The sequence below is a fragment of the Gadus chalcogrammus genome, chromosome 4, assembly GCF_026213295.1.
Source record: "Gadus chalcogrammus isolate NIFS_2021 chromosome 4, NIFS_Gcha_1.0, whole genome shotgun sequence".
Classification (NCBI taxonomy): domain Eukaryota; kingdom Metazoa; phylum Chordata; class Actinopteri; order Gadiformes; family Gadidae; genus Gadus; species Gadus chalcogrammus.
In genome coordinates, this window is record NC_079415.1 from 34650559 (window position 1) to 34669342 (window position 18784).

Consider the following 18784-nt stretch of genomic DNA (forward strand, 5'->3'; position numbering starts at 1 on the left):
CAACCCATCCCACACATCCCATCCACATTTGCGTCAAACAGTGTTAGGCTTACAACCCATGTAAATAGTTGTGAAATAACGTTCTTGTTGTTCTTTTAATTGTTTGTTACAATTAAAAGACCGTTCTGTTTGATATTATGTAATGGATGTACGTTAATGATTCAGAGCATGTTGCATTTTAAGTGGCATCACTTTTGGTATTGTTTCTTTATTTTTTTTTAAAGCAATTGTAGCTGAAAATAAACATAGCCAAATAACAACCAATAACTTCAGTCATTGAGGGCAAAAATAGGCCCAATGATAGGCCCATATTTTTTTTATTTAGTTGTACAAATCAAGAGTAGGCCTGATTTGACTAATTGGCTTTGCATCCTTTCCTTCTGCCCTTGTAGTCCAAGACATGCTGCCCACCAGCTTTCAAAGTCCAATGCTGCGACTGGTGGATTTGTATCAATTCACAAAATGATCCCATCCTGCGATGTTGTAGTTCATCAAAACACCCTGAAACAACTTGTCACATACTTATGCCCCAATAGGCCACTATCAGTGCAAGCAGGCCAATGGCAACCAAGCGCTCAGTCCTTCCTCCCTCACTTTAAAAGCTGCCACTGCTACACACACACACACACACACGCGCACACACACACACACACACACACACACACACACACACACACACACACACACACACACACACACACACACACACACACACACACACACACACACACACACACACACACACACCCTCATGACTACGGTCAACCTGCACCCATATACGTTTGCCCCCAACATGACCGCTCGCTGTACCCCACCTGCCTCCCAGACACACACACACACACACACACACACACACACACACACACACACACACACACACACACACACACACACACACACACACACACAGACCGGAAGCGGAAGGGGGGTTGTGGCCCCCACCCTCGCAACCCAGACCGTTACCGGAAGTCCCCTCGAATACCCCTATAGTGGGGGACATTATTAACTACTGTTGTCCATCTCAGAGCTCAGCACTGATACATCATGACTCCATCATTAGTCTGAGTAACAGCTGTGTGTGTGTGTGTGTGTTGAAGCCCAGAGCAGCAGCAGAGAGCAGACTCCCCTGGACCCAGCTGTGTCTCCATGAAGAGTGACTGCTCTATGGATATACCTGTTAACTTTAAAGATGGATGCCCCTCCAGAGAGGAGAGGTAGGAGATTCAAACAGACGATGAAAACAGACGGGTTTGTTGTTATCAGACTACTGATGCTGATGTTTACAGGTCAGGAAAGAACAATAGTGTGTGTGTGTGTGTGTGTGTGTGTGTGTGTGTGTGTGTGTGTGTGTGTGTGTGTGTGTGTGTGTGTGTGTGTGTGTGTTGTGGGATCCCGCTTCCCCGTGGGACAGATTCCCGGAATAAATCACTTAGTCGCGGAGGGGTGAAGCCGTACTCGGCATTTAATGAGTAACACAAAGGAAAATAACTCATGTAACACGACTATAGGGTCTCCGTGAGCCTCTACGTAGCGCGCTGGTTCGGCCGTCCTCTCCAGGTCGCTGTCGCTCGTGTTCTCCCCCCGTTTGCAGCATGCCGGCTCCTTATACCGTGGCTTCCTGGTCTCGTCCTCCCGGCCAGCTGTTCGTACTCTCGTTCATTAGCGGCACCTACGGGAGGCTCTTTGTCGCCGATTAGTGGATGGCGGCGGTATATGCCGTCTAACACAAACCCTCGGGCCCGGCCGGGCCGAGGTTTAAGGGGCGGGATGCCACAGTGTGTGTGTGTGTGTGTGTGTGTGAGACGGTTGTCCATCTCAGAGCTCAGCAGTGATACATCATGACTCCATCATTACTCTTAGTAACAGCTGTGTGTGTGTGTGTGTGTGTGTGTGTGTGTGTGTGTGTGTGTGTGTGTGTGTGTGTGTGTGTGTGTGTGTGTGTGTGTGTGTGTGTGTGTGTGTGTTGAAGCCCAGAGCAGCAGGAGAGAGCTGACTCCCCTGGACCCAGCTGTGTCTCCATGAAGAGTGACCGCTCTATGAATCCACCTGTTACCTTTAAAGATGGACGCCCCTCCAGAGAGGAGAGGTAGGAGTTTCAAACAGACGATGAAAACAGACGGGTTTGTTGTTATCAGACTCTACTGATACTGATGTTTACAGGGCCCAGTTTACCGAAAGCATCGTTAGCCTAAGTGGATCGTAAAGAGCGTCGTACGAGCATCGTACAGTTTTCACAGCGTTTCCCGAAAGCATCGTTGGTAACGAACGTCGGGAAACCGCTCGTAGCTAACGAGGACTCCAGGGTACTAGGGTACGAGGACTCCAGGGTAGGACGCTAAGAGCATCGTTAGCCTACTATAGCCTCAGTGGCGTCACCAGCGGACCTTCCGTGTATTGGATGCGTTTTATTAAAACACATCCAATACCACGGAATGCCAGCTTGAACCATTTCCCAACCAAAAACAGTGGTTACCGCCGATCTATTACTCAAAGACTACTGTTAGATTTAAACAGCAAAGATAGAGACATGTTAGAAGTCAACAACAACATCATTAATTGCAGCAATTAAAAATTCCATAAATACATGCGCAGGCGAAATGTACCGATCAAACGCCACGTCACAAAGCATATAATAAAGTCAAATGATTCCATCGCTCTGGTTAAAATGTCCTCATATTGATCAATGACAGAAGACATTGGCTACTAGGCATGCATCATGCTGAGTCCAGCGGGTGTCTGAGAATTTCTGCAGGCGTTTTTTGTTGCGATTGTTTGCATTAAGCACTGTAGGCGCTTCGGTGAGGCTGTGATGAAATCCACTATTTATTGGACCCTGTCTAGACAGTAACGAACATCCCAGACCATAGTTAATCGCGTTTGTAGTCTCCACTCAGACGTGAACTCATTATTGCATGCGGGTGTCTTCATTCATAAAAAAATGAAAACATTCGGGAATATGCAATGATACAAATGATTCTAAAGAGGTCAGAGACTCCGTGCGCAGCCCCGCCTTCCCCAGTGAACCAAGAAACCCCGCGCCGTGACGAACGGGGGATTTGACCCCCTCGGTTTGACACAGGAAACTTGAGATAAGAAGGTGAAATCGCCGGGCGTGCCAATAAGCTGCGACCGAACCGGCTCGGCAGTGTAGAAAGACCTATAGCCAGGGTTGGAGTTAGGTGGGAGGCAGTGGGAGCTGAGCTCCCATAGAGAGAGGTCTGGCTCCCATGAAAGCAGCAAACTCAAATATCTGTGGGGGTCTCTGAAAATACAGCAGCATAATATTGTAATTACAAAGAAAGCTATTTTCCCTTCCACATGCAGAGTAATATTGACGTTAAGTGGGACAATAGAAGGGCCCATGCAGGTGAACGGAGCGTTCCACGGCATTGAGAAGAGCCGTGTCATGATAGCCCATATATCATAGCCCCCCCCCCCCCCCCCCGTCAAAATTCAGCACAAGGCCGGTACGGTCCCTCCCCCCCGTTAACAACACTGTGTGTGTGTGTGTGTGTGTGTGTGTGTGTGTGTGTGTGTGTGTGTGTGTGTGTGTGTGTGTGTGTGTGTGTGTGTGTGTGTGTTCTCTACAGACACCAGGAGAGGTCAAAGGTCACCAGTGCTCAGTCTGTACAGCAGCATCAAACAGAGCTGATCAAGGTGTGTAAATGTCCACCAAGACATCTGACTTCAGCTCTACATGAACATTAGAAAGCATCTCTTGTGGTGCTCATAGTCTCCAGGCTTCCCTCTTTAGACCAGCTGATGTGAATCCAGGACAGATGCTTCTGTCGTCAGTGAGTTCAGAGTAAAGTTCTCCTTGATGTTTGTTCTGTTCCAGAGGGCTGAGGAGAACGCACACGCTTTCCTAGACAGGGAGATGAAGAAGCTCTGGAGGGATCTCTTCTCAGATTACCCACAATGCTCAGAGAGTCAGAGGGAGGAGGAGGAGTTGGATGCTAAGAACGAGGAGCAGAGGAGGCGTGCCATAGAGGGAGTGGTGGACATCACAAAGCTCTGCCTGATGGAGATGAACCAGGAGGAACTTGCCGACACACTGTGGGGCGGTAAGAGACTCTTATTTTGAAAACAGAGGAGACAATTATTTTGAAGCGCAGAAGACTCTTATCTTGAAAACAATGAAAATGTATATTATAAAGAGTAGTATGAGACTCTTATTTGTTCTGTTCAGACTAAATAACATAATAAAATTTAGTGTTAAGAGATTTCTTCATTTATAATTCATCAATGTGGAGATATCTTTCTTATTGGGGGTTTAATGGTTTGATCCAGATACGAACGGTTATTGTGGGTCGATCAGGTTGAATGGTTTGATCCAGATATGTAGGGTTATTGTGGGGGTATCAGGTTAAATGGTTTGATCGTTATGCAGGGTTATTGTGGGGGTTTCATGTTAAATGGTTTGGTCCAGATATATAGGGTTATTGTGGTTCGATCAGGTTAATGGTTTGGTCCAGATATGTAGGGATATTGTAGGAGTATCAGGTTAAATGATTTGATCCAGATATTCAGTGTTATTGTGGGGTATGAAGTTAAATGGTTTGATCCAGATATGAAAGGTTATGGTGCGTCCATCAGGATAAAGAATGTTAAACAATAAATGCCAAATCAACAGCAGAATAACTATAAGTGGAATAAGTGGAAGAGATGCATCACTATCTTGTTATATCAGCATATGAAGTTAATTTCAAATGATTCACTATCATTGTTATTATCATTAGACCAATGATTTTTCTGTGTAAATTACAAACAAAAAAGAAAAAAATATGTATCCATTCCTTGTTACGACCAGCTTCTCGAACCACAAGTAAAGAAGTCAGTAAATACTATGAAGTTGATCATTTTTCAGGAAATATTAACATGCTTCAAGTGATGTCACCTTCCACTATCTGATGTCTTCTCTTCATTCCCATGTAGGATCTGCTACTGTTGAGTGCCAACATAATATCAAGTCTCATTTGAAGAAGTTCAAGTGTGTGTCTGAGGGAATCGCTAAAGCAGGAAATCAAACGGGTCTGAATGACTTCTACACAGAGCTCTTTATCACAGAGAGAGGCAGTGGAGAGGTCAACAAAGAACATGAGGTCAGACTGATTGAAACAGCTTCCAGGAAACCAGCCATGGAAGAAACACCAATCAAATGTGAAGACATCTTTAAACCCTTACCTGGACGAGATCAACCAATAAGAACAATAATGACAACTGGAGTGGCCGGCATTGGTAAAACCATTGTAACGCAAAAGTTCACTCTGGACTGGGCTGAAGGCAAAGCCAACCACGACATACACTTCACATTTCTGTTAACTTTCAGAGAGCTGAATTTACTGAAAGAGAAAGAGTATAGCTTGGTGGAACTTCTTTATCACTTCTTTATTGAGACCAAAGAAGCAGGAATCTGTAGATATGAACGGTTCAATGTTCTCTTCATCTTGGATGGTCTGGATGAGTGTCGATTTCCTCTGGACTTCCAGAGAAACCCGACCTGGACTGATGTCAAAGAGCCGTCCTCGGTGGACGTGCTGCTGACAAACCTCATCAGGGGCGACCTGCTTCCCTCTGCTCGCATCTGGATAACCACACGCCCTGCGGCAGCCAATCGGATCCCTGATGAGTGTGTTGACATGGTGACAGAGGTGAGGGGGTTCACTGACCCACAGAAGGAGGAGTACTTCAGGAAGAGATTCAGAGAGGAGACGCTGGCCAACACAATCATCTCCCACGTCAAGAAATCACGAAGCCTCCACATCATGTGTCACATCCCAGTCTTCTGTTGGATCACTGCTACAGTTCTGGAGGACATCTTAAATAAATCCCAGATAGAAGAGATGCCCAAGACCGTGACTCAGATGTACAGCTACTTCCTTTGGGTTCAGTCGATACAGGGGGACAGGAAGTACCATGGGAGAGCTGAAACGGATCCATACTGGGGTCCAGAGAGCAGGAAGATTATTGTTTCTTTGGGAAAACTGGCTTTTAACCAGCTGGAGAAAGGCAACCTGATCTTCTACGAGGCAGACCTGGCAGAGTGTCACATCGATATCAGAGCAGCCTCATTGTACTCAGGAGTGTTCACCAAGATCTTTAAAGAGGAGTGTGGGATGTACCAGGACAAGGTGTTCTGCTTTGTCCATCTGAGCCTCCAGGAGTTTCTGGCTGCCCTTTATGTCTTTCTGTCCTTCATCAACGATGGTGTCAATCTGCTCTCAGAAGAACCACCCACCTCTGGGGAAGATAAACTCCTCCTCCTCTACCAGAGTGCTGTGGACAAGGCCTTACAGAATGAGAACGGACAACTGGACTTGTTCCTCCGCTTCCTCCTGGGCCTCTCTCTGGAGACCAATCAGATTGTCCTACGAGGTCTGCTGGGACAGACAGGAACTAGCTCACTGACCAATACAAAAACAGTGTCTTACATCAAGAAGAAGATAGATGGAGATCTCCCTCCAGAGAGAAGCATCAATCTGTTCCACTGTCTGAATGAGCTGAACGACCGTTCTCTAGTGAAGGATATCGAACAGTACCTGACATCAGAAAGTCTCTCCGGAAAATCTCTCTCTCTTGCTCAACTGTCAGCTCTGGCCTTCAGCCTACTGACATCAGAAGAGGAGCTGGACGTGTTTGACCTGAAGAAATACTCTGCTTCAGAGAGGGGTCTTCTGAGGCTGCTGCCAGTGGTCAAAGCCTCTAAAACATCTCTGTAGGTTCACTAATAGCATGTATTACAATACACACTACACAATATAAATATAACTGGAATATAAGGTTAAAATAAAATGCAAAAATCCCTGTAGGTTTATAACAACATGTGTTACTGTTCTACTCATAACATAATTAACATACTAGTTATATTATACATAACATCTCTTTTGTCCTATGGACGTATAATGTATTGCAGTACACGTAAGAGAATATTCAGAACAATAGAATATAGAAGAAGTATCCGTTCAAAAACCATTTTCAATCCCAAATAAATAACTATTTAACATTTTACATTGAATATATAATGAAAATGTATCCATCTAATTATTTAGTAATTTTTGGTAAACTAATAACATTCTTCATTATGGAACAACTTACAGTTTTTTCCTATCGTTTTAGGCAATTTACCTAAACCATGTTCACATTCCCTAAACACAACACAGTGAGCATACCAGTAGACCATGTGAACCAAACTGTGGTTACTTGCCCCTATGCTAAGATACAAATGCTGGCAATGACGCCTTCTTCCAATTTTCATGGATACCTGCCCCAGTCAATGTTCACTACCGGCAAAACGCTGTGGAACTACAGCATATTTTACCAATGTTTAGATACTCTGTTCAAAACAGTGAACTTTCTGTTCAAAACCTAACAGTAATTTAGATCACTGTAGATGGAAAGATGCTGCATTTGGACAGACAAATGAAGTTACATGTTTGAATAAGAAAAAATATTTAGTTTATAGTTTATTTATTTTATTTTACAGTAATTTAGATTTTTTTCCCCCTGTGCACCATAGTTCTTGGTGAATTGGCATGGAATTACTTTTTTTACGTAAAAGTAACACTACATACAATGATCTGTACAAAACACAGAGGATAAGTTTTGCAATGCAAAACACCTGGTGGTCATTTCAGCTAAATCTCCAAAAAGTAAAGCACAGTGAAAAAAACTGTTGTTTGTGATTTGTTTCTGGATCATATATTACGTACTTACTGTATGTAATTTGTATTACAAAAACTGAAAATTGTTATTCTCAGTTTCTCATAAAACACTTACAGTATTTATTGTATTTACAATTACAGTACATTTACCACACTCAATTGTGACATCTTTTGTGGGAGGTAAACCAACATATGAACACTCTCAGCAGATACTTGGCTTGGATTGTCATACTGTAATATTACAAACTTTATTACTGTAGTCCAAAGAAGTGTTTGTCTGTGTTTTTTCTCTTTTTTTCAATGCAACACTACAGGAAATCTATGCCAAACTGGAGGACACAGCAACATTTTATATATGCAATTGGCAATGCTTCAAGATGTTAGTGTTTTTTAGGTCATAGTGTTCTGAGAGGAAACATGTGTTAAGTTATGGCAGCATTGTTTGTGGTGTGGTTGTTGTAGTGCATTTTGCACCAAAGGTTAACAGATATGCAGAGGTGTGTGTCTCTAAAGCCCACTGTGTTAAGTGATAGGGAAAAGTGACCATAGTATGGGTACATGACCGAAAACGATAGGAAAAAACTGTAAAGCTTTCTGTTGTTTTGATCGCAGTTCCTAACATGTTGTGTTCATTGTGTGTAAAGGCTCAATGGCTGTCATCTGTCAGAGAGATGCTGTGAAGCTCTGGCCTCAGTTCTCAGCTCCAATTCCTCTAGTCTGAGAGAGCTGGATCTGAGTACCAATGATCTGCAGGATTCAGGAGTGAAGCTGCTCTCTGCTGGACTGGGGAGTCCACACTGTACACTGGAAACTCTCAGGTCAGTTTCACTCAATGTGCAAAACAGTTGCAAATAAATGTTAAAAGTCAGAGTTATATAACTAATCTTATCTCAGTACCTGTGATGACCACATTCAAGACTTTCATATCATATAAAGGCTACCCCTTGTTGTTGAGGTGGATATTGAAATCCATCCATATGCTTGCAAATCTTTAATTATAAATATAAACCCAAAACATAACGATAGTGTCCCCTGTATACAGGACGTTGATGGTAGAGAGCAGGGTGAAATATAGGGGGTCCTGGGAGGGTCAGAGACCCCTAGTTGGATGCCTAAGACCTCCTGAAAGCCACAACAGCAACATTTTCATAAAAATGATTTGAAACCTGCAATAGTCAAACAAAATGTATTTTTAAAAGCTTAATATGTCCAGTATTCATTATTAAACGCACAAAACATATATTCACACATATGAATAGGTTTCAGAAAGATATTTTTAATATTGTGTAACCCGGGTGAAGAGACTAACTTAAAAAGCTCTTTATGTATACAATAAGTTATTGTTGATATGTAGGATACATCAATAATTATCTTTTCATTATTAATATAAGTCAACTCACTATTATTATTATTTTTTTACCTTGCTCAGTACATTTGGTTATATTGATGATATTTGGGTTCAACCAATAGGATTGGTTGATATCGAGACTTCGGGGTCATCTGGGGAAGGGTGAGAGGTCACGAGTGAGCGGGAAAAAGGAGAGAGAGGGAAGAGACAAAGGAGGAGAGTACTTTATGCTCTCTAGAGATCGCCCAGCTAAATGATGTTCAGACATTTACTTCTTAGTTGTTTGACAGCTAAAGGAGTACGGGAGAGAGTTTATGTGGGGCCGGTTTTATTGGTGTTTCTGTTTGTGTCTGGGGGGTTTTGGACGGAAACCTCAGCCTTCTCCACTCCCTATAATGGTACCGGGACTTTTTATGATGGTATAATGTGTATGTTGTATAACATTATTATTATGATTGTCATGTAGTCAGACAGTAAAGTGCGGTTTAGAGTCGTTTCATAAAGTTTAATAACAACCTATTAATAAAATTGTATGCTTAAGTGAAGTATAATGATGATTGTTGTTTGATAATTTAACATCTGTGTGAAATCTTTCTTATTATTTTAAGATCCAGGTTATTCATAGTATTTATTATTTCATGTATTTTAAAAAACTGTTTAAAATTCTCCTATAATTTAATTACAGTTCCTAACAGGTTGTGTTTATTTTGTGTGAAGGCTCAATGGCTGTCATCTGTCAGAGGAATGCTGTGAAGCTCTGGCCTCAGTTCTCAGCTCCATCTCCTCTAGTCTGAAAAAGCTGGACCTGAGTACCAATGATCTGCAGGATTCAGGAGTGAAGCTGCTCTCTGCTGGACTGGGGAGTCCGCACTGTACACTGGAAACTCTCAGGTCAGTTATCAGCCTCTTCTTCAAACTGGTTATTCTAGCTTCCAGTAAGTGCTGCTCCTGCCTGATGCATTTCTGTTGATCTTTCCCTGCTGACAAAACACTCCCTGGCTCTACACAATGTTAGAACCTGTGAAGAAACGGTCTTAGCGTACCAAACACAGCAGACTTCTCCTGACTCTAACTGAACAATATATCAGTGAGTTGTAGCTATTGAGGAAGGAGCATTTGTTTAAGATCCTGTCACATCCAAGTGAAGGCAGTTCTGCTGTCTGTGATGTCATCTCCCCACTTCCTCTTCCTGTTGTCAGACTCTCAGGGTGACACAGCTTTGTCTCCATGAAGTATCGATAAAGCTTTTACTTGTCTTCAATGTTGAATGAATACACTTTATAAATGTGGTTACTTTAGTAGAAACTGCTCTCAACCAGATACAATAAATTGTGTGTGTGTGTGTGTGTGTGTGTGTGTGTGTGTGTGTGTGTGTGTGTGTGTGTGTGTGTGTGTGTGTGTGTGTGTGTGTGTGTGTGTGTGTGTGTGTGTGTGTGTGTAGCTTGTCTGGCTGCCTGGTCACACAGGAAGGCTGTTCTTCCCTGGCCTCAGCTCTGAGCTCCAACCCCTCCCATCTGAGAGTGCTGGACTTGAGCTACAATCACCTAGGGGACTCTGGAGCTGCGCTGTTCTCTGCTGGACTGGAGGATCCACACTGGAGACTGGACACTCTCAGGTATGGAGAGGACAGCTCACCACTGAGGGACAAAGTCTCCTACATGATTCAAGCTGCTGCTAGATGAAGTGGTTTGAAGAGGCAGCTGTCACTCATGTTGTGTAGAACGTGATGAGACGGCAGATGATGAAGGTGAATGTTTCAACATGCTGCTCTCACTGTGTTTCCTCCCCAGTGTGGAGCACGGTGGAGTGTTGAGGCTGAAACCAGCTCTAAAGAAGTGTAAGTGTCTGTTTGATTCATCACCTCACACACTCACTATTGAGATGGAAAGTCCATCCACACAGCAGGAAGTGAGGTCACATCCTACTGGGAATGAAGATGATGGCTGACATCATGTATCTTACGTATATTAATACTGTCGACCATCACAGTCACCGGGCTGAGGGGGGAGGAGTGTGGGGGTGGGGGGGTGAAGGAGAGGGGGGGTGACCGGGTTAGGGGCCGGTGAAGGGGAGGGGAAGGGGTGAGAGAGAGGCTGAGGGGGGGGGGGGGGGGGGGGCTGAGGGGGTGGACTAGGGGGGAGGGGGAGGGGGGATGACCGGGCTGAGGGGGGGCTGAGGGGGAGGGGGGGTGAAGGGGCTGAGGGGGAGGACTAGGGGTGAGGGGGGGGGGGGAGGGGCCGGGCTGAGGGGGGAGGAGTGTGGGGGTGGGGGGGTGAAGGGGCTGAGGGGGAGGACTAGGGGTGGGGGGGGGGGGAGGGGCCGGGCTGAGGGGGAGGAGTGTGGGTGTGGGGGGTGAAGGGGCTGAGGGGGGGGTGACCGGGTAGGGGCCGGTGAGGGGGAGGTGAAGGGGTGAGAGAGAGGGGGCTGAGGGGGGGGGGCTGAGGGGAGGGGGCTGAGGGGGAGGACTAGGGGGGATGGGGAGGGGGGATGACCGGGCTGAGGGGGGGCTGAGGGGGAGGGGGGTGACCGGGCTGATGGGGGGGTGAGGGGGAGGGGGAGGGAGGTGACGGGGCTGATGGGGAGGCCTAGGGGGGAGGGGGAGGGGGGGTGACGGTGCTGAGGGGGAGGACTAGGGGTGAGGGGGAGGGGGGGTGACGGGGCTGAGGGGGGGCTGAGGGTGAGGACTAGGGGTGATGGGGAGGGGGGGTGAAGGGGCTGAGGGGGAGACGGAGGGGAGGGGGGGGACCGGGCTGAGGGGGAGGACTAGGGGTGAGGAGGAGGGGGAGGGGGAGGGGAGGGGGGGGACCGGGTTGAGGGGGAGGACTAGGGGTGAGGAGGAGGGGGGGGGGGGGGGGGGGTGACCGGCTGAGGGGGGGCTGAGGGTGAGGACTAGGGGTGAGGGGGAGGGGGGGTGAACGGGCTGAGTGGGGGATGAGGGGGAGGGGGAGGGGGGTGAAGGGGCTGAGGGAGGAGGGGGAGGGTTGTGACCGGGCAGTGAGGGGAAGGGGAAGGGGGGGTGACGGGGCTGAGGGGGGGATGAGAGGGAGGGGGCTGAGGGGGGGATGAGAGGGAGGGGGATGAGGGGGGTTGGTGAGGGGGAGGGGGCTGATGGGGAGGGGGCTGAAGAAGAAGAGAGAGCGATCACAAAAAGAAAGAGAATAAAAAGAAGAAGAGCAGCCTGGATCCAAGGAGAGATGTTTGTTGTTGATGTTTTCATAATATTGTTGTTGATGTTTTCATAACGTTATTGTTGAGGTGTGTGTATCTATGTATGTGTACATATGTGTATGTATGTATGTGTTCATATCTATGTATATGTACACAGAGCGCAGGAGAACAGTACTAGTGATGATGATGATGAGGATGAAGAGCGGTTCAGCAGCTCATCATGTCTGGTTCTCCCTCAGATGCCTGTGACCTCACACTGGACCCCAACACGGCCTACAGACGACTCTCTCTGTCTGAGGACAACAGGAAGGTGACGTGGGTTGGAGAGGACCAGTCGTATCCGGATCACCCAGACAGATTTGACTCCCAGCCCCAGGTGTTGGGTAGAGAGGCTCTGACTGGCCGCTGTTACTGGGAGGTAGAGTGGGAAGGAGTGGTTGGTATAGGAGTGACATACAGAGGAATCACAAGGAGAGGAGGGGGTGGTGACAGCAGGCTTGGAGGGAACAACAAGTCCTGGGTTCTTTATTGTTCTGATGGTCGTTACCGTGCTGATGGTCGTTACCATGCCTGGTACAACGGTAAAGAGACAGGCCTCCGTCTCCCCCCCGCTGGCTCCACCAGAGTAGGAGTGTATCTGGACCGGCCTGCTGGCTCTCTGTCCTTCTACAGAGTGTCCCCAGGTGGAGGAGGGTCCTCAGACACACTGACACACCTCCACACCTTCTGCTCCTCCTTCACCCAGGAGGACCTCCTCCCGGGGGTGATGGTAGGGTGGGGGAGGGGGGGGTCAGCCTCTCTGTGTCGGTTGTAGAAAAAAAAAAAGGGACCTCCTGACTGAGCATGGCCCCTGCACACACACACACACACACACACACACACACACACACACACACACACACACACACACACACACTGACTAACACACACACACACACACACACACACACACACACACACACACACTGACTAACACACACACACACACACACACCACACACACACACACACACACACACACACACACACACACACACACACACACACACTGACTAACACACACACACACACACACACACACACACACACACACACACACACACACACACACACACACACACACACACTGACTAACACACACACACACACACACACACACACACACACACACACACACACACACACACTGACTAACACACACACACACACACACACACACACACACACACACACACACACACACACACACACACACACACACACATACACACACACAGACACAGCCCCCCCCCCCCCAGAGCCCAGGGAGGAGGTCCTGTGTGTCTATAACTTACCTTACGGCTCAGCGTCCTCCTCCCGGGGCTCTGGGGGGGGGGGGGCCTCAGCTGTGTGTGTGTGTGTGTGTGTGTGTGTGTGTGTGTGTGTGTGTGTGTGTGTGTGTGTGTGTGTGTGTGTGGGTGTGTGGGTGTGTGTGTGTGTGTGTGTGTGTGTGTGCGCAGGGCCCCGCTCAGTCCGACGAGGAGGTCCCTTGGCGTGTGTGTGTGTGTGTGTGTGTGTGTGTGTATGCGTGTGCGTGTGTGTGTGTGTGTGTGTGTGTGTTAGCATGCGTGCGTGCATTATTCGATTGCCTGGTAACCATGGTCACTAATATTCACACTGGTTTCAATAATACATTTGATGGTATTTCCCATCGTTGCTGAGCAAGAGTTTCGTTCTAAAGTTCAGTGATTGAAACCAATAAAAGCCCGGGCTATGGAAGTGTCACGGTACCACTGTCATGCACCTCCCCGATGTCAAGTGGACCGGGTTGAATTCACTGCAGGTCTCTCCTCTTATATCCATCTCACCAAAGATATTTTATTACTGTCCTTCTCAACACTCTCTGATCTCACTAAAAGGCTGGCAGCACAACACCGCAATAACGACGAGATGCGCTGTGCGTAGAGAAGAAAGAATGACCACGTTGAATTTGCAACATTTGGCAAAAAATGATTCTAAATCTGCCCATATATGGACACGCCAGAATTGTTGCATCTGTGGCTGCTGGTAATTTAATCACAAAGAAGTATACTCTACGGGGCTATTTTCATCATTATTATTATTATTAATATTTTTTTAGACGGCACAGCGATCCGGGGCTATTCCCAAAAGATCCGGGGCTATAGCCTCGAATGCTCGAATGCTGTAGCCTCGAATGGGTTCTTCAATCAGATTGGTAGTCACACTGGAGATTAGTTTTCCCCCCTTTTCGGGGATAATGTTCCCCGTTTTGATCTCGGACGTTTGGTTCACTTTTTTATCCACACCTTGTGTCCTCAGCGTCTCTGTGAAAATTATAATCTCTCTCGCTCTTGCTCTCGCTCTGAGTCTGATGACACACGTGAACACAAACATGCATATGTGAACATACACACACGCGTATATTACCACGCACACACATGCAAGCGCACACACGCATATATGAATTAACATAAAGACAAACACATATAAACATACTATACTATATAGGAACCCAAACACGTAGCCACACAAACACGTGTATGTGAACACAAACAAACACGTATATATGAACACACACACGCGCGTACATATTATAAACACTCAAATATACATGCAGACACACACATGCACACGCCGCACGCGCATCTATGAACACACTTACTCAAGTTATGAACACACACACTTACTCACATATGAACACAGACACGCACAGACTACACACACATGTATATATAAACACACACACACACACACTGTGTTTTGATGATTTATATTCATGTACTCAACTATAATCCAAATGCTACATTTTCTGGGGCTTCTTAAAGTTGATCTTGATTGACCATGAAAGGAAGAGATTTTTTAAATCTTTACAAAGACTATATTTCTAATGTTTCTGATTGATTGGTGGTAAATTGTAACATTTTTATACTACAATATTGTGTCTATTTTCAGACGTTAACAGTTTCATACTGCGGGGCTCTGATATCAGTTTATATTTTGATAAGCCTCACATGATGTAAAGCAGATTTTATAATATATTCGTAATGCAAGCGGTCGAAAAGCTATAGATCATGTTGCGATGACTTTAAACTGAGTATTGATTCCTTGTGTTCTGTGGGGAAAAACACAGCAGCAGAACACACCTGTTTATGATTAGTAATGTCTGTCTGCTGCTTCTATTGTTTGAGTCCTTGTGTTTATTGTGTTCATGTAAGGGACTGTTCTTCTATTGTTTGAGTCCTTGCGTTTATTGTGTTCATGTAAGGGACTGTTCTTCTATTGTTTGAGTCCTTGTGTTTATTGTGTTCATGTAAGGGACTGTTCTTCTATTGTTTGAGTCCTTGTGTTTGTGTTCATGTAAGGGACTGTTCTTCTATTGTTTGAGTCCTTGTGTTTATTGTGTTCATGTAAGGGACTGTTCTTCTATTGTTTGAGTCCTTGTGTTTATTGTGTTCATGTAAGGGACTGTTCTTCTATTGATTGAGTCCTTGTGTTTATTGTGTTCATGTAAGGGTCTGTTCTTCTGTTGTCCTGGTTAATAAAGCATAATGGTGATAAACAACTCAGAGGATCCACTGAATGTTCTCTTGTGTTCAGCAGAGGATCAGTTTACACTTTAAGGTCGGGGGTTTACTGAATAAAAAGCACAACAGAGGCTTCGTCTACACAACATTAATGACCAGGACACCAGCAAGTGCATTTCCACCTCAGACTCATACGCCCGATGAGGGACGGAGTATGGAGAGAGTTCTAGAAGCGAGCCGACAGGAAACAGCCCAGCTACTGGCGTCTCTCCAGAGACGAGCCTTGCAGGCTGGTTGATGCACCACCTCCATGTCTAACAGGACCTTGAGCCTCCATGTTGAAACACACAGAGGTGTGTGTTTGAGGCGCTGAGCTGCAGAGGAGGAACCTCTCCTTCTCTGGGTGCGTGGGAGGGGGCAGTAGGATGGAGGCGTCTGATAAATGAGTCGATAGTAAGATATGAGGCCGTTTATCAAAGCCATGCTTCAGTCCTGTTATTGCGTGGGGAGCCACTAGGGGGCGGTGAATCCACCTCGGTGGGGTTCACCTTCTGACCAACAGGACCAGGGGGAAGGAGACTGTGTGTGTGAAGTGGCAACCTATTTGCACCTCTTGCAGGACGTTTCTGTCCTCGTGTTTTCCGTAAGGCAATAAGCGCCAAAAAAGTAATCCAAGAAGGAAGCGAGGCAGATGGATAAGGAAGAATGCAGCGATTTATTCTCAGAACATAGTGAACAAACATTGAACAAATAATAAACGTTTCCAAGTAGAATCCTGGGTCACCTTACAGTAATAGAGAGGAAGAAATCACTTTTTTATGCTTAAATGACGGTTATCTACGTTCAGAAAGCCGTTGCTCCCGTCATGCTCTGAGTACTCAATTAACTCAGCAGAGATGGCTGAGCCAGGCGCCCACATGGTTAATTTACTGCAGTTTACTACAATAAGCTATGCTTTACGGCAGTATACATTTGTGGTAGAAGGAAAAAATATGAGCGCAATAAAACCTGCTCTATTGAATAGACATAAATAAGATGTATCAAAATATCAGATAATTATTAATTAATAAGCTTAATTATTATGAATAAAAGCAAAATCGAAGTTAACAAATTGGGCACAAAGTGTGAACATATACCTCATCGTCTCCATTTCTCTAAAGTGTGTGTGGTGGAGGTGTTTGGAATGGTTGAAGAGCCTTTGGTGCTCAACACACACACACACACACAGACACACACACACACACACACACACACACACACACACACACACCAACAAGCGAGCAGAAGACCCACACAACTAAACACAACTAAATGAAGAGCAGACTGTACAGCTATAATGAAAGGTTCCTTCAAGGTGGGTTTGTTAAAGCGTGTTCATCCCTTCACCACCAAGTGTTGGAGAATCCGTTGTGACATCAGCTCCATGGACTAGAATGGCCTTTTAAGACGGGGACCGGGATTCAGAAGGAGGAACTCCAGGGGGAGATGAGAGGACTCCTCGTCTCAACGACAAGAACACGACTTCAGTCTGTCACCAGAGAACCACGGAGCACACCCCAACGTTCCCCTCCAGGCATGGAGACGCCTCAGCCACAGCCCCTCCACCCCCTCAGCTGGAGGGGCACAGCTCCAGGTCATAAAGGGTCTTCATCAGGGCCGGTCCAAGGTGGTTTTGATCTGAGGGAGCCATCTCCCAGGTCCAGCTGGCCCCGCCCATCACTGTTCAGCCTGAGAGAGGCTTCCATCTCGGGGGTTGGAGTGAACACCGTCCACAGAGAGCTTCACCTGGTCCAGCAGAGTCCTGGTCAGCCTGTTGATGATGGAGGGTCCTGTTCCTCAAGAGCCTCCACCCTCAACCGGGGGGTCTCCTGAACCCATGACCTCCTCCTCACCTCCTCCCCAGAGTCCTCAGGCTAAAGCGGCGCGCTCTGTGAAGGCTTCTCCTTCAGGAGACCGCCGGACTACAAAGACATGACCTCAGAGACGTTGAATCACCCGGGGACCCCTTCTGGAGACCCCCTGCATAACCCCTCCCCAGTGTGGGGCGCCACTGAAGAACGTTGTTCATCACTGACCTCTCTGGAGGCCCTGAAGGTTGTGCTCTGTTCTGGGTGTCCTGGAGGAGAGCTGGGCGTGGCTGGTGGGATGGTATGGGCATGAGGACGAGTGTGTATGTGTGTGTGTGTGTGTGTGTGTGTGTGTGTGTGTGTGTGTGTGTGTGTGTGTGTGTGTGTTCCACCTGGCATGGGTTAAACAGCTAAAATAATAATAATAATAAGAGTCCTATCAGTTGATGGTCTATACTAATATATAAACCTGTCATTTTGTCCAGGCTTGCAGCCCCAGGATGGAGCAGAGACCGAGGCTGGAGACCAGAGGCCCGCATCACCGGACCAGAGGGTAACATCCCCTCCTAGACTCAAACGCTAGAAACCCCCAGGTTCTTTTTAGGTCTTCTTAACGCTACTTTATTTGTAACCTCTACTTTATGTTCTACCTTAACATTTTGTGTATTTACCGAAATGTTCTTTGCTACGAATCTCTTTTGTACGTTGTTCGTTCGTAAGGTTGGTCTGAATTGATCATAGAACCTTCTTTGCTCTTCCGTCGTTGTTGAAGCCAAATAGCTGATTACATGATTTATTGGATATTTTGCGTTAGTAGATCAATTTTTTATTGCTAAACCCCCCCCCCCCCCCCTGGTTCTGGAGGAGGGGGGGGGGGGGGATTCATGATGTCAGACTGATCCGCCACACGGGGCCTTCCCCCTCCCGGGGGTCCGTCTCCCCAGCCCCCCGGCCCGGCCCCTCTCTGCTGCACCGTGGGGGGGGGGGGGGGGCTCAGTGCTGCTGGAGGGTTGTGCAGGAGAGGGCTCTGGGTCCTCAGGGCTCAGTGCTGCTGGGGGTTGTGCAGTAGAGGGCTCTGGGTCCTCAGGGCTCAGTGCTGCCGGGGGGTTGTGCAGTAGAGGGCTCTGGGTCCTCAGGGCTCAGTGCTGCCGGGGGGTTGTGCAGTAGAGGGCTCTGGGTCCTCAGGGCTCAGTGCTGCTGGGGGGTTGTGCAGTAGAGGGCTCTGGGTCCTCAGGG

General features: G+C 46.9%; 1 protein-coding gene across 2 annotated transcripts in view; it reads left to right on the forward strand.

The window, feature by feature from the left end:
• Positions 1 to 1408: 1408 nt before the first annotated feature.
• Positions 1409 to 18784, forward strand: part of LOC130381364 (NACHT, LRR and PYD domains-containing protein 12-like) — a 224649-nt gene continuing 207273 nt past the window's right edge. Inside the window, exon 1 of one of the 2 annotated variants that reach the window (XM_056588947.1) lies at positions 1409 to 2086. In XM_056588947.1, coding sequence (XP_056444922.1) covers positions 2019 to 2086 — 68 coding nt within the window. In that variant the 5' untranslated portion in view covers positions 1409 to 2018. The remainder of the gene's footprint in view (positions 2087 to 18784) is intronic. The other variant, XM_056588949.1, reaches the window with a different exon arrangement.